Below are 15608 nucleotides of genomic sequence, written 5' to 3'. Positions count from 1 at the left end.
TTCTGTTCACAATGACGACAATAATAATAATGACAGTCTTTTCTTGAGTCATATTATGTCCCAGGTACTCTTCCATGGGCTCCACTTATTTAATTCTGATTAATTCTTTTGTAAGTAGGTATTACTATACTACAGAGATTCTATGATAAACCATTTTTTTTACATTTTAACATTTCTGTAATTGCATTTTACAATTGATGTTTATTTAACTGGCAGCATTATTTTTCCTTCTTATTTCACCAATTACTGGTGAGACTCATATTCAGTGGCATTTTCAATTTGATGAAATAAGAGTATGACTGACCTCACTTGACAGAGAATCAGGCCCAAAGAAGTGAGGATTCTTGGCAAGGAAAAGCTAACAGTGATGGAGTCAGGATTTAAATCCTGGTGGTCCCAGGCGGTCTCTTACCCACTGCGCTAAACTCTTCTGATGACTCCCATTCACTGTGGGCTTCACGTGGCAGTCCAGAACATGTGGGTTATCTCGTTTAGCCGCCTAATGCCTCTGTGAGGTAGGTGCTGTTAGTACTTGCATTTTACGGTGGAAGATCTCGACAGGATAACGTGATGTGTTTTGTCCTTCAGTCCTCCTTAACTTAAGTGATGTTTTCAGATTTCCCATGGGCTGTGGGACAAGTGATCCCAGAATGCTGTGACTCTCCCCACTAAACTGAGAGACAAATCTTAGCAAGGCAGAGTCCAAGGCACAGCTGGAAAAATTCTAGAAAACCAAGCTCCAGTATTTCACCTATGCGCCTGCTCTAAATCTATTTGTTTTCTCTTCCTAGGCTATCCAAAAAGATAGTTGTGACTCCAATCATAATATCACATGTAAAGTTGGATATCCTTTCCTGAGAACAGGAGAAGAGGTAAGCAGATTATACAACATACATGTGGTAATTGGATATGAAAAATAATATGCTCAAAGTCAGATTCATAAATCCTTCCAAAGATAGTTTAGGTGATATAGATGAAGAAGCTTGAGTTCAAAGTTTTGAGATCTTTGAGTCAAAAGCCAATTATTGCATGAATCAAACTCAAACACCAAGGCAAAATTAAACATTTACAGTCCGTAACTTGTCTGATAAAATGGAGCTAGGAAATTCTGGCATTGGAATCTTCTATATAGTAGTCTTTTCTGGCCTGTAAGACAAAGAATCTTTCAAATAGGTAGGTTTGGAACTTTGTATAGAAACTCTCTTTTCATTTCTCTCTCTTTTTTTAAAATAATATCCTCATTGAGATATAATTCACATACCATAAAATTCACTTATTTAAAGTGTATAATTCATTTGGTTTTAGTATATTCACCAAATTGTGAATTGTGTAACCATCACCACAATCAACCTTAGAACATTTTCACAACCCAAAAAGAAACCCTGTACACATTATCAGTTACTTCTCTTTTTTCCCTCAACAACCCCTTCCTCAACCCCAGGTGACCACTAATCTACTTTCTGTCTCTATGGATCTGCCTGTTTCTGTGGATCTGGATATTTCAAATAAATGGAATCAGTGGTCTTTTGTGACTGGCTTTAATGTTTTCAAGGTTCATCCATTTGTCAGTAGTTCATTCCTTTTTATTTCCAAATAATATTCCATTGTGTGGATATAGCACATTTTATTTATTCCTTCATCAGTTCATAGGCTTTTGGGTTGTTCCCACTTTTTGGCTACTATGAATAATATCGCTATGAATCTTTGTGTACAGGTTTTGGTGTGGACATATGTCTTCATTTCTCTTGGGGTGGAATTGCTGAGTTATGTGGTAACTATATGTAACATTTTGGAGAACTGCAAAACTGTTTTCCAAAGTGGCTGCACCATTTTACATTCCTACCAGCAATGTATGAGGATTCCAGCTTCTCCACATTGTTATTGCCTTTTTGACTATAGCCATCCTAACGGATGTGAAATACTAGCTCATTGTGGTTTTGATTTGCATTTCCCTGATGGCTAATGATGTTGATCTTTAAATGTGCTTGTTGGCTATGTGTATATCTTCTTTGGAGAAATGTCTATTCAGATCCTTAACCTATTTTTTAGTTAGAATGTCTTTTCATTATTGGGTTGTAAGAGCTCTTCATGTATTCTGCGTTCAAGTCCCTTATCAGATATACGATTTCCAAATATTTTCTCTTATTCTGTAAGTTATCTTTTCACTTTCTTGATGGTGTCCTTTGAAGTACAAAAGTTTTCACTTTGATGAAGCCCAATTTATCTATTTATTGTTTGGCCACTCATGGCTTTTGGTGTCATTCCCCTTAACACATGTGACATGGTTACCAGTGATCCAGCAAACTAACTACGAATGACCGTAATTATCGTTAAATTCAATAAATCTCTTCTGTGTCCATTTGAGCTTCTGGAACTAACTAAATGTACAAATTTACATTTGGAATCTCATCATAAAGTCTACTTCTTGACTATCGCTAATGAAATTTATTGTGAAATTGCATTTCTTCCCTACAAATCTATAAAACACACATCATATTTGAATATTTTCACATTATTAATGTGAATAATATGATGTTTTCATATGCGAGAGGCTTTAATTATAACCGTTTCATAATTACATTGTTTGTGCTTGTGATCCGATAGACTATGGTAATATAATAAAATAAATAGAGTCTACCTTCATGGTGATGGTTATGATTAATATAAATGATTTTTATTAATATCATTTGAATAAAGTCTTTAAATTCAGTATTAACATGCAGAGTATATTACATATTCACATTTAAAAGCACATCTATATCATGTCTTATTTCATCTATTTTTGAGATGTGATGAGGCTTTATTTTGTAAGATAATATTTCTTAAATGACTTTGTAATTCAAGTTTATGTAATATCACTTATGTAATTGAATATTTTAATCCAAGTAAACATTCTCCTTTATCTGTTACTAAACTAAAGATATTTTTATTTCATAGGTAACTTTCAAAATATTATTTCAGTTTAACACCTCTTATCTCATGGAAAATGTGATCATTCATTTAAGTGCAACAAGGTTGGTTCATATGTGTGCATGAGTGTATGTGTGTCCATGTATATAATTTCTTTCATGTATTTAGAATATTTTGCTTTATAGATTCACTGGAACTTTTTACAGCTTTTATGGGGTCAGTAGAAGAGAGGGTAATGAACCCCCTTGCTTACAAAAAATCCTTAAAATAATTAGCAAAATAAATTTTCATTTAATAGAAATATTACACCTAACTGGATTAAACTGTTGGTTCTGTAAGCTGTAAAACCTGAAATCACACATCATTTTTATTTGCCAAATTGCATTTAAATTCATTTAAAATTTTACAGACTTTGCTAATTTAAAAACTTTTACTGGCTGCCCATCAAAGTCAACTGAATCATTAGACAAAGTTTTATGATGCCCTTTTATAGTTTAATAAATTTTATCCAAATCAGTCCAAATTTCTGAAATGTATCATTAGAATACACATGCTAACAATAGCAAAAGGCTAATAAGGAAATTGAAATAGTGACTTCACTTTCTTCTAAGTGTGATTATCCACTGGACCACAAACTCCTTGAGATTAAGTTCTCTCTTTTGTTGCTTATTCCCCAGTAACTAGCATGGTGCCTCACATCTAATAATCACTAAATAAATGTAGAGTGAAGGAATAAATGAGAAAATGAATTAATGGATAAGTTAATTATATATGCTCAATTAAATTCAACAAATATTCATTTGACATCTACTTTGGACAGGATATTGAATTAGTCACTGCAGGGACTATAAAAATTAATAAGGGCATGAACCTCCTCATGGGGGGAATACTACAGTAGACAGCTGAGACCAGTACATAAATTATTGTGATACAGGGTAGAACAAGGAAAATTCATTAGAGAAATATAAACCATGTGTCAGAGACTTAATGGAGCGTGAAATTATATGTACTTGGCAATGAGAACCCAAGAAAGCTTTATCAAGGAGATTATAATTGAGAAGGACCTTGAAGGATGGGTAGCGGTTTACAAACAGAGAGGTCGATGCATAGAGCTGGGTGGAGCATTTCAGGCAAAATATCCAGCTTGAGGAAAAACTCAAAGGTAGACCCCCGGATCTCTTTGGAGAAATACTGTATTGGGTAATCCATTTTAGCTCAAATATAGAGAATACATAAAGGAGTAATGGAAGACAAAAAGGGAGTGTGCATCCTACCATAGTGTAGTGAGTACTGAGTGTCAGAATGAGGCAGTTTTTCTTAATTAAACAGGCCATGAGGAGCCAGGAAAGTTTTTGAGGGGTGAAGTCGTATGTACAAGAGCTGCTTCTTAGGATGACTAATTTGGCTGCAGTGTGGAATGGCTGGGAGAACGGGACCATTCAAAGCAAACACTCAGTCACTCAAGTGTCTATAACCCTGGGCAGAGGTTTGCCTTCACTGGCCCATTGCTCATACCAAGACACGTACACTTGGGAGCAAGTAGAGCCATTAAAAGGTACTCATTGCCTGTTCTGTGAGACAAAACCTAGGCTCTTGGTCACTTGGTGGAGAGGTGTGTGTGATAATAATGATGAAAACTAAACTTATTAAGTATTTCCTGTCTTAGGCACAGTGTTAAGCACTTTATACTTATTACTCATTTAATCATCATTTATTAATCATTAAATGATAATGTCCCCATTTTATAGATGAAGAAACCAAGGCACAGAAAGGTTAAATAACTTGCCCAAAGTGTGTTAATGTTCTAGAACAATCTCATGGCCTCTGGCCCCAGAGCCAGTGTTTGTAACTGTTATATCACTCATACATGCTTTTTTTAATACAGGGAGTATGAGAGACATGTGTGTGTATATGTGTGTACAAACATATGAGCATGTATTTGCATAATGTATAATTGAAATGATAACTAAAATCAGGAGAAAAAGTAAAAGCTTAACCAATAATATAAGCATCAAATACTTAGCATGGAAAAACTATTAAGTGAGAAGACAGAAGGTTTTAGACTTACTCTCAGCTGCATGCTTTTAGTTGCATCTCTTTACAAGGTCTTCGTCTGTGATAAATAAATAAGAATCAGCTGTGTGATTTGTGTAACAAACACAAATTCCTGGGCCCCAACTCAGATCTACTAAATCCATGTTTCTAGGGGAGAAGCCCAAGAATCCGTGTATTTAGCAATTGACCCAAAGATACTTACCATTATCCTCATGGAAGTTTGAGAAACCTTGGATTAAGTCGTGTGGTTTTCAACCCTAGCTGCCTTCAAAATCAACTTGAGAAATTTAACAATAGCCATCTGTGACCTCCCTCCCGACTCTGATTTTTTAAAAAACCCACAAAAACAAGAATTCTGCTCTTTTGTGCTTTTGTTTAGTTGGCAAGATAAGCTTCTCTTTCAAATGCTCAGAAGTGTCTCTGAATAGTCGGTGGTCTAATGACTTGTCTGAATGTGCTGTGTGTTTTCTAGTGACAGCGAAGAACCTCCAGAAGCCCTTTCTGATAATGAAGTAAACATTTCTATGCCAGTAAAATATGAAGTTGGACTACAGTTTTACAGGTAAGAGGAAAATGTATTTTTATGTTGAGGCCTTTCTGCTACCCCAGCGGTTCTCAAAGTGTGGTCCCCAGCCAAGGGCATAAGAATCATCAGGAAACTTGGAGAGGCAAATTCTCAGGCCCCAACCCAAACCTACAAAATCAGAAACTCCGGAAGTGGGGCCCAGAAATGTGTGTTAGCCCTCCAGATAATTCTTGTGCCCTCTAAAGCTTGAGAACCAGCATACTAAACAATCTAAAATGTGAGGTGCTAATGATAGCGGATTGCATTAGCGGTCCAGCCTTAACTCCTAAATGCAAGCTGAGGGCCCAGAAATCCTTCGCAAAAGGCAGTGTTCTGATGGTCACCAGCAAACTTCTTGGCTCTCATTCTTATTGTGTGGGATCTGATTAGCCTGCCCATTCTGAACACATACGATTAAATCATTTCTCATTGACAAGAGTTATTTACTTCTTCCATTATTCACAAACCATCCTTTCTCCTAAGAACTTCCGATCCATCCAAACACCAATCGTGTTGGCAAACTTTCCCACTATAAATTCTCTTGCTTAAGCAGGACTCCAAGCTTTGGCTAAATAAATGTGCACAATGTATACAAAAAGTGCAAGAATCAGTGGCAAATTTAGTTTAAAAGTCTTGTCATTTCATTAATTTATTTTCTATGGCACTTTCCTTTTACTGATAACAGACCACAAAAATGAGAGGATTATAGGATATACACGTAAATTTTGCTTATATTTTTTAACCTTTAAATTCGATTGACTTTTTTCTATTTTGCTGTTTCTACTTCTCTTGGTACACTGACTTTTCCCAAGAATTTTTCATTTATTTAAAATCAAATTTTGCCAAACACTTATAAATATTTTTTGTTTTCTCTTAACTGAAGAGCTATTTAAAACTATATTTATATTATATTTCGTTCTACCAAGATTATCCAAAAAACATGGAAAAGTTGGATGGAAAAAAGTGAATTTTAAGTTTAGCAGTAAATATAAGACTTTAAATAGTGAAAAGGTAACAATTTTTTTTAAATCTACTTAAAATTTAAAAATCTATTTTAAGTAGATTTAAATGTGTTAAAAATACCAAATTTTAGCCTGATTATTCACTAAATATAAATGATATGAGTGAATTAATGGAAAATTTTCACTTGGTAACAAAGAAATTTTTATTTTAAAGACTATATATTTTAGCATTTTAAGGCCCTATAAGCATCAGTTACTATTGCACTAAATTATATAATCCTTCTCACCCGCCTCAAAAATTTAATTTTAGGTTTCAAGGTAAAAGAATTTGCCTCTGATTTAAAATCTCTAAGTATTTTTTGTGGGATTAACTAGTATGAAGAAAGGAAAAGAATGAGGGCAAATAAAAGTTGAACCTTGTTGTGTTTTTTTTCTTCTTCCAATTCTTTTAAGCTCTGCAAGTGAATATCATATTTCAATTGCGGCCAATGAGACAGTCCCTGAAGTTATTAATTCGACTGAGGACATTGGAAATGAAATCAATATTTTCTACTTGGTAAGAAATTACCTCTAAATTAGTACTATAAAGGAGTTATTTGTAAGATTAAGATTAAGGGATGCATTCAGTCCTCGGCAACCACAGGACATTGCTCCAGGTCTGAGAAGCTCTTCGTCTAGAAGGCTCAGTTAGGTAGGTCACTTGGACTTCTGGCATCTGTCTCTGTAGATTAAGGAGCTCCCTACTCACCTAAGGATTCAGCCCAGGGAGGCCGAGGAGAAGGCTGAGGGTGGGAAATCATGCTTGAGCGGTGGGAAGGGAGGGCCACAGCACCTGGTTGCCCCCAGTCAGTTGCACCTCTTCTAAGCAGATGAGAACTTCTAGATACTGCATTCAGCTTCCTGCTGAGCTTCATCCTGCCCACCTTTCCTTCCCTATGAAATACACTCACTATTGGTGGGATGATGTGATACTAAGTGGGAATTTTAGGTTAGTGGATAAAAGCAGATGGAGACTGAGATGAAAGTCAATCTGACTCTCACCATTGCCACAATAACCCTAGCTGGGGATAGGATTGTGAAGGGAAGAAGATGGGTGTCTGGTCTGCCTGTACAGTGGTGGCAGATCCCATCTAGCGGGAGTGAGAAATGTTTATGGGCTTAGGGAATTATGGGAAGTTGGGTTGAGGCAAATAAAAATATGCTCACCTGTTCTGAGTGGATTAGCTAGAAGTCCTCCCTCCTTTCCTCCTCCAAAAAGACTGATATGTCAGAAAGGAAGATGAGCATGGTAAATTGACAAAGAAGAAAATTTTAATTCTGATTTTCCTTTAGTCCTAGTCCTATTTTGGGATTGGAGGGGTGAAGGAACAATCTGATTGTAGCTAATGCATATGGCCACCGACCATTAAATATCCCTATTTTTCACTTAAATATGGCAATTCTTTGTACAGTGCCATAAACTGTCTGCGTTCATTCTGGAATTCAAAATATTACACAACTTAATTCATCAATTAAGGACCAAAGTCCTACATAAGACAGAAAGGACACCATTGAAAGAGAAAGAATTACATTTCTTTTTTTTTTTTCCTGTAGATTAGAAAAAGTGGGCAGTTTCCAATGCCGGAACTTAAGCTGTCAATTTCATTCCCCAACTTGACATCAGATAATTATCCTGTGCTGTACCCAAGTGGATGGTCATCTTCTGAGGTGAATCCTGTGTGCCTTGGAATTCTGTCATTACTGTTACCTTTTTCAGTTTGTATTTATAGCCTTTTGATCTGCATGCCACTTGTGATAAAGAGTTTTACCAAAGTAACATGGAGAAGCATTTAGAAAACTAAAATAATAATAATAATAACTTCCACTAGTTAATTAGTAGATGTTTTAGTTCCCTTCGGCTGCTGTGGTAATAAATTGCCCCAAAGTGGGTGGATAAAAATAACAGAAATTTATTCTCTCACAGTTCTGGAAGCCAGAGGTCTAAAATCAAGGTGTCGGCAATGTTGGTTCCCTCTGAAGGCTTGGAAGGAGAATCCCTTCCATGCCTCTCTCCTAGCTTCTGGTGGTTGCTGTTGCCCCTTGGCGTTCCTTAGCTAGCGGCAGCATAACTCTAGTCTCTGCCTATGTCTTCACATGTCCATCTTCCCTGTGTTTCTGTGTCTTCTCCTTTTCTGTCTCTTATAAGCACACTCTTCAGTGGATTTAGAGCCCACCCTAAATCTAGAATGATCTCATCTGGGATCCTTAATTTAATCGCATAGGCACTGACCCTATTTCTAAACAAGGTCACAGTCGTAGGTTCCAGGTGTTAGGACTTGGGCATATGTTTTTGGGGTCACTATTCAATCCACTAGGGTAGATTTTAGATAACTGTTGACTTATGCCTGACATATTTGTTACACTTTTAAGGAGTTCAAGGTGATCAACTCTGTAAAGGGACTTCTTAATATCTCCTAATGAAGTCCAGCTGCACCTAAAGCAGTACAATGCTATTTACTCACTTATCCCAACAATAGCAATATCGCACCCACTTTGTACCTATAGCATTGAATGAGTCTATATGGTAGTTAATTTTTATGGTTCAGTCTCTAAGACATAGAAAATCACAATAAGTATTAAAATAACGCATGCATGATTTCAGCATTTGACAATCTGTCTTCTTTTCAGAGATATTTTTTTAAGTTAAAAGGTTCTCAGAAATCAAGAAATAGCAACAGTCATAGTTAGCTGTAGTATTTAAATGTTTTCCTAAAGGCAAGGAAAAAATAAACCTCTAGCATTTCCCTCTAATTTAAAAAAGTAGGTTTGTGATAATCTGGAATAAAATTGTACTTTTCTTTCTACTTGAACCTTTATCCTTTTTATCTTTTATCAAGGATGTAGAGAGTCCTGGGGAAGCAAAAAGTTTGTTAGATTAAGTCTAGAGAAGCAAACCAGCTGTCTTATAAACGTGGCGTTTTAACGTCTATTGGGCTGCGTACTTACATCTTCCTCCCACAGAGATGAAGTGCTTCCCTTGGTGTGTAGGGACTCCGAAGATGTTATTGGACAAATACATAAATACAGATGAAAGCCCCCCTCTTTTTTTTGTTTCATAAAGCATCATATGAGCCATCATGTTGAATAACAAATGCTGACTCTTTCTGTTCTTCAGTGGAATTTTAAATTTCTTCTCTCTGTGTTATGGGAATTCACAAACAAATGTTTGATGGAAACAATAGGTCAGTGAGTGTATTACTTATGTAATAGAAATTTCTACTAGCATCCTTCGTTTTCTGTAACAACCTTACTGCTATCTATTACAATTCAAAAGTGGCACAGTGACAGTAATTATTATCTGGGGGTGGGTGTGTATGGCTAGTCCAAAATAGCTTCTTCCACATTGCATAGTTACAAAGATGAATCTTTCATATATGGCAATGGCTGTCATTCACAGGTTCTTCACGTTATTGCACCAACTCATTTTTCCCTTTGACATCTGGTATTGTTTTATAAAAGAAATATTTTTATTTCTTAGAATGCAAACTGCAGACCCAGTAGCCTTCAGGATCCTCGTGGTATCAACTCTGCGCAGAAAATGATTATATCCAAATCTGAAGATCTCAAACGAGGCACAATTCTGGTAAATTCAAATAACCAAGACAAGTATTAATTTTACCTCATGCTTTCCAAGTGAATAAATTCAATATTGACCTAAAAATTACTATCTTATAGAATATTTTAAGATACTATCGTTTATCAAATGGTAAGAATACTAATATATACCTCTGGACGTTTAAACAGGACTGCAGTACATGTAAATTTGCCACCATCACGTGTAATCTGATTCCTTCTGACATGAGCCAAGTGAATGTTTCACTTATCTTATGGAAACCAACTTTTGTAAAAGTAAGTATTGCATTGTTCTATGCAATTATTGAGTTATATTAACAAATAATTGTTCATTACTTAGTATATGCAAAACAGAGTGCTTCTATAGAAAGAACACAAGACTGGAAGTCTAAAGGTGGTCCAAGCCCCAGCTCTGCTTAACCAGCTATTTGGGTCTCATTTTCCATGTCTGTTAGTAACTATCTCCCAGGTCCCCTTCCAGATATGTGCTTTTCCAGTCTCTCTTATCCTTTTTCTTTGTACCTAAAGAGATAAACACCTATATGGTACCAAAGTTTGCACTTGTCATAACACTTTGGAACTCAGTTAAGGGACAAAGACTTACAGAATGACAATCCTTAACACCATTAGCAGAGGATAGAGCTAACCTATATTATGGACTCGTGTTAGAGCAGACTATAGCTAGCTAGCTAGCTATTTATATATATACGTTTATATATTCTCTATTTTCTATATAAATATATTTTGGAGGACTTTTTTGACCCTTAATAAAGTCAAATCTGTCTGACAACAAACTAAAACTCAGTCCATTGTATTTTGTATGATTTATTTCTCTTTTAGGAAGCATTTGGTTAAATATGTGAAATTTCTATTGTTTGTATTCAGTTGCTATTTTTGTAAGTCATGAATTGAATATTGACAATTTCATGTTTAATCCTAAACAAGCTCCTATATAAACCTCATTACCAGAGTGTAGCTATTTCATACTTAGCTACATGAAAGGCAGGCAGAGTTGAAGGTTTGTTTTTTTCTAAGGATAAATCTGAATAGAAATTATTTAGAAAATTTTTCCATTTCATGACAAGGATCGAAGTGAGAATTTGAGTGCAGAGAGGGAGGGTGAGTACACAATCATCATTTTGATTCCACCAGTTTCATTTGGATGTTAACAAAACTAGTGTTTTTAATCTCTCAGAAAAATCTTAGTTTTAAAAACTGCATTACTGGGGCCAGCCCGGTCGCATAGTGGTTAATTTCGCCCACTCCGCTTTGGCAGCTGCTGAGGTTCATGAGTTCAGATCCCAGAAGCAGACCTGCACACCACTCATCAAGCCATGATGTGGTGGTGTCCCACATGCAAAAAATAGAGGAGGATTGGCACAGATGTTAGCTCAGTGACAATCTTCCTCAAGCAAAAAGAGGAGGATTGGCAATGGATGTTAGCTCAGGGGCAATCTTCCTCAAAAAAAAAAAAAAAAAGAAAAAACACCAAAATTGCACTCCTCAAACCTAACTAGCTCTCATTGTGATTTTGCTTTTCAGGCACGTTTTTCCAGCTTCAATCTTACTGTAAGGGCAGAACTTCAGAGTGAAAATGCATCCCTGGTTTTAAGTACTGGCAATCAAAAAAGAGAGGTGAGTGCAACTCTAAGTTTTGAAAACATTATACATTTCACTCTGAATTTTGTGACATAACGTTTTATGATTGTTTATAGTCCCTAAAGCAGTGACTAGTACCGCTCTCAACAAGTGACAGACACTTTTTCCTTCAAATTATACTTGATTAACTTCAAGCATGATTTCAGTCTCCTTCTTTGTAAGAAACTGGCAAACACCATGATATTTACAATTTACATGCCATGTTTGGCTTTACTGCTTCTCACTCTCACAGTAAATTGATGTTTTTACTTTCAGCTTGATAACAAATGATGCAATTGTAATCTTCCTCCTTAAAAACTAACATTATAAAATGCAGTTGACATCTGAAAAGCAGACCTGAGAAACACTTTCTTTACAGAAGTTATCTTTATACTGTATAGGATTACATGTAAATTTTTTAAGCTTTCTTCATTTAGTCATTGGGAAATTTCAAACAAAAAATGAAGTATTATTCCCTAATACAAATTCATACTGAGTCTTTGGTAAAAATGCAATGGTTTGAGTTTTTCCTCTTGTTCTTTTATAAAATAAGGCCGAAGTATTTGTTATAGATGTGGACACTTCAGCATGGTCTTCCCTCTTATCATGGGAGGGCTTAAAATCCCATGTGGACCTTATCAGTCAGAAAATTCTATTTGGAAGCTACCTGACATTCAGATGTTGTTTTAAATTTTCTTATTTCAAATTAGTGCTTATTTCAAATTATTACAATGTCAGTGACTTCTTATAGGTACTCACTTTTAAAGAATATATGCATATAATGCATATTATATGCACAAAATATATGCATATAATGTTTGCTTATTTTGTAGCGAGCACTTAGCCTGATAAATGCAAGGTTATTTCACATACAGAAAAGCCAAAGTTTTACCAGTAAGCACCTAAAATATGTGAGCCCATGTTGTATTGGAAAAGGGTAACTTTGATTCTTAAATATGTTTTGTTAAAATTTTATAATTGTCTTTATTTCCCCTAAATGTTAGTTTAAAGCAATTTATTATGTATTTTGTCCCAAAAGAAAATTATACCTAAGTTGTTTACTAAAAGCAATCATTTTGTAATTGTGTGATCTTAGGGAAGTCACTGATCCTGTCCAGACTTGAGTTTCTGCATCTGTAAATGCAGGGAATTGTTTTAGATGAATTTAAAATCCCTCTAAAAGGTCTGATTCTGTATCTGTCTATACTCCTGCCAGCTCTGTATCCCCGATAGATCAGCAGTGACCTACCCGCAGTGATTGAGGGGTTGAGGGGTTTGGACCAGGGCACTACATGCAAATATCTCCCCTGTTAGTTTGCTTTTTTACCCCTAATCTCCCTTCTAGCTTAAGGAATTGAGATGTTCCCTGTTAAATGCAAATACAGAAGCTTGAGCTGTTATTAGTCATTTGTAGCTACCCTGAATTAGTTTTTTTCTCAGAAAGCTGAAGGATGGGACACAGAGCAGACAAGTGTCATTGAGAGAGCTTGAGTACCTGGAGCACTAAAAACTGTCTGCTTCAAAGTTTTACTTCTGTTAAGAACTAATTTATAGGTGCTGACTAAGAGTAAGTTACCTGCAAGAGACAGTGTGGTATAATAAAAAGCGCATCAGGGTGAATATATATGCAAAAATTCATTTACCTGTACACTTGAAATTTGTGCATTTTACTGTATGAAAATTATACCTCAATTCGTAAACAAAAGAAATAAAGCACATTAGAATTAGAATAAGAAGACCTACTCAGGGTTTTATGTCAACAACCTGCACCATTTCAGCCTAAACTTACGCTATTGTGATAATACACTAAAGTCTATCAATAAATCTTTAAAACATATAATACTTTTCGTTCTCCCGGAGTTAAATTCACCCCTCCCTTGAGCATTCTGATTCAGCCAGTTTACTCTTTATGTATAAATTTCTGAAGGATAAGATTATAAATATATTTTTGGTTAATAAATTTGACACGGTTAAAGATTTAGAATAGATGAAAGGCGTTTTAAAATATAAACTCAATGTTTTCTCTGTATGTAATAATGAGATTAAGTACACTGTTTGATAGAAAATTATAGCCCAAAAGAACTCTGTGTACCAGGAGTTCTGATAGGTGTTTATCAGTGTTAACAATCTTGCTTAATAATTTTCAGCTTGCTATTCAAATATCCAAAGATGGGCTACCAGGCAGAGTGCCATTATGGGTTATCCTCTTGAGTGCTTTTGCTGGATTATTGCTGTTAATGCTGCTCATATTAGCACTGTGGAAGGTAAGCACCAAAGTTCCTTTGACTTTTTCTCTCAAATTGTCAACAACAAATTGTAAAATAAATTATGATTTATTTGTGGTGTGGAAAACAGTATCATACAGCAATGGAAAACACTGAAATGATGGCCAAGACAAAATAAAAAAGAAAAATGCATATCTCAAACATTGTGTACAACTTGATCCCATTTTTGTAAAAGAAAAAAAAAGGAGCATATCCAAAATTCATGGAGGCTCTCTCTAGAGGTTGGAATTCTAGGGGACCTTTAATGTCTATAACGTTGGAAATTTTAAATTAAGTATGCATTACTTTTATAAGCAGAGAAGAATGAAACTCTCTTTTATAGAAAAAGAAAAGAAGGAAATCCAATGTCAATTTAAGAATATGTAAGAAATGGAATCATGATTAAGATAAGCCTTATTTTCTCTGTATCTTAAAAATCAAATACTTCTTTAATGAATCAACAAATATACCACATTTTATACAATAGTTGTGTGCCTGAGTGAGAGATGAGAGATTTATGAATTAGTTGATGAAAGGGAAATCTTATAGTTTCATGGACTCCTATTTCAAATACTCTTGTGAAACTAAGAAACCATCTATTTTCTGTCTGTTAATTCTGTATATTTACATAGATGTTTTACTTAAACTGAGGCATGAAAGATTTTTCAAACTCTTACCTGTACCACTTTCAAATTAAGCTGGAGTGAAATGATAGCTTTTTGTTGTTGTTATTGTTGAGGAAGATTCACCCGGAGCTAATATCTGTGCCAGTCTTCCTCTATTTTGTATGTGGGTCACAACCACAGCATGGTTCATGAGTCATGTAGGTCCACACCCGGAATCTGAACCTGTGAACCTGGCCACCAAAATGGAACACACTGAACTTAACCACTGTGGCACAGGGCCAGCCCCAGAGATGATAGCTTTTAAGATAAATTTAATAGAGAATAAAATCCCATAGAAAAGTTGACTTTAATGTTTTTCCAATTAAACATCAAATTGACATTTATTCTAGCATAATATCACCCTATATTTTTACCTATTGTTTTGTTAAATAGCTAAACCGTATTAAAAATACAGATTGTGGCTACATATTCATTTTTCTAATATCTGAGCAATAGAACTATCTTTTAATCAAATAGTTTAAAAAAGGAAATTTCTCTCTCACGAAATTATCAACTGTACCTATCTTTTCTGACTCTCATAATGACTACCTTTCTCTTTTGGGGGGTTACTCTTGGAAGAGAAGAGGAGTAAAGCCATGTAAAGATGTAAGTGAGTAAATAGAATCCATAGCTTTTCTCCAGCAAAGTCTCACAAGACAGAATTCTTCCACATCTCAAACCTCCAGCTTTTCCTCTTGCTTTCCGGGGTATCAGTGCTCTGTCTGTAATACCGAGCTTTGCCACACTGTGGTACCCAAGGCCTGGCTTAGGTTGTCAAGGTTGTGCTTGAAATACACAATGCGGTTTCTTCATTCCTATGTATCTCTAATAGAGAGGGTCTGTTACTGTTAGTTTCTTTCAGTGTGGTCTTCCGAGCACTGCACTTCCCCTATAGTTCTAAGACTCTGCTGACAAGAGAAGAGGAAAGACAGAGCTG

General features: G+C 35.5%; 1 protein-coding gene across 5 annotated transcripts in view; it reads left to right on the top strand.

The window, feature by feature from the left end:
• Positions 1-15608, top strand: part of ITGA1 (integrin subunit alpha 1) — a 147823-nt gene that overhangs the window by 121943 nt on the left and 10272 nt on the right. For all 5 annotated transcript variants that reach the window (XM_070245859.1, XM_070245858.1, XM_070245857.1 and 2 more), the window contains 9 exon segments: positions 792-872; positions 2938-3014; positions 5438-5527; positions 6946-7048; positions 8086-8199; positions 10010-10114; positions 10276-10380; positions 11647-11739; positions 13890-14006. In XM_070245859.1, coding sequence (XP_070101960.1) covers positions 792-872; positions 2938-3014; positions 5438-5527; positions 6946-7048; positions 8086-8199; positions 10010-10114; positions 10276-10380; positions 11647-11739; positions 13890-14006 — 885 coding nt within the window.

This window comes from Equus caballus, chromosome 21 (genome assembly GCF_041296265.1).
Source record: "Equus caballus isolate H_3958 breed thoroughbred chromosome 21, TB-T2T, whole genome shotgun sequence".
NCBI lineage: Eukaryota > Metazoa > Chordata > Mammalia > Perissodactyla > Equidae > Equus > Equus caballus.
This window is presented reverse-complemented; position numbering and strand designations above follow the sequence as displayed.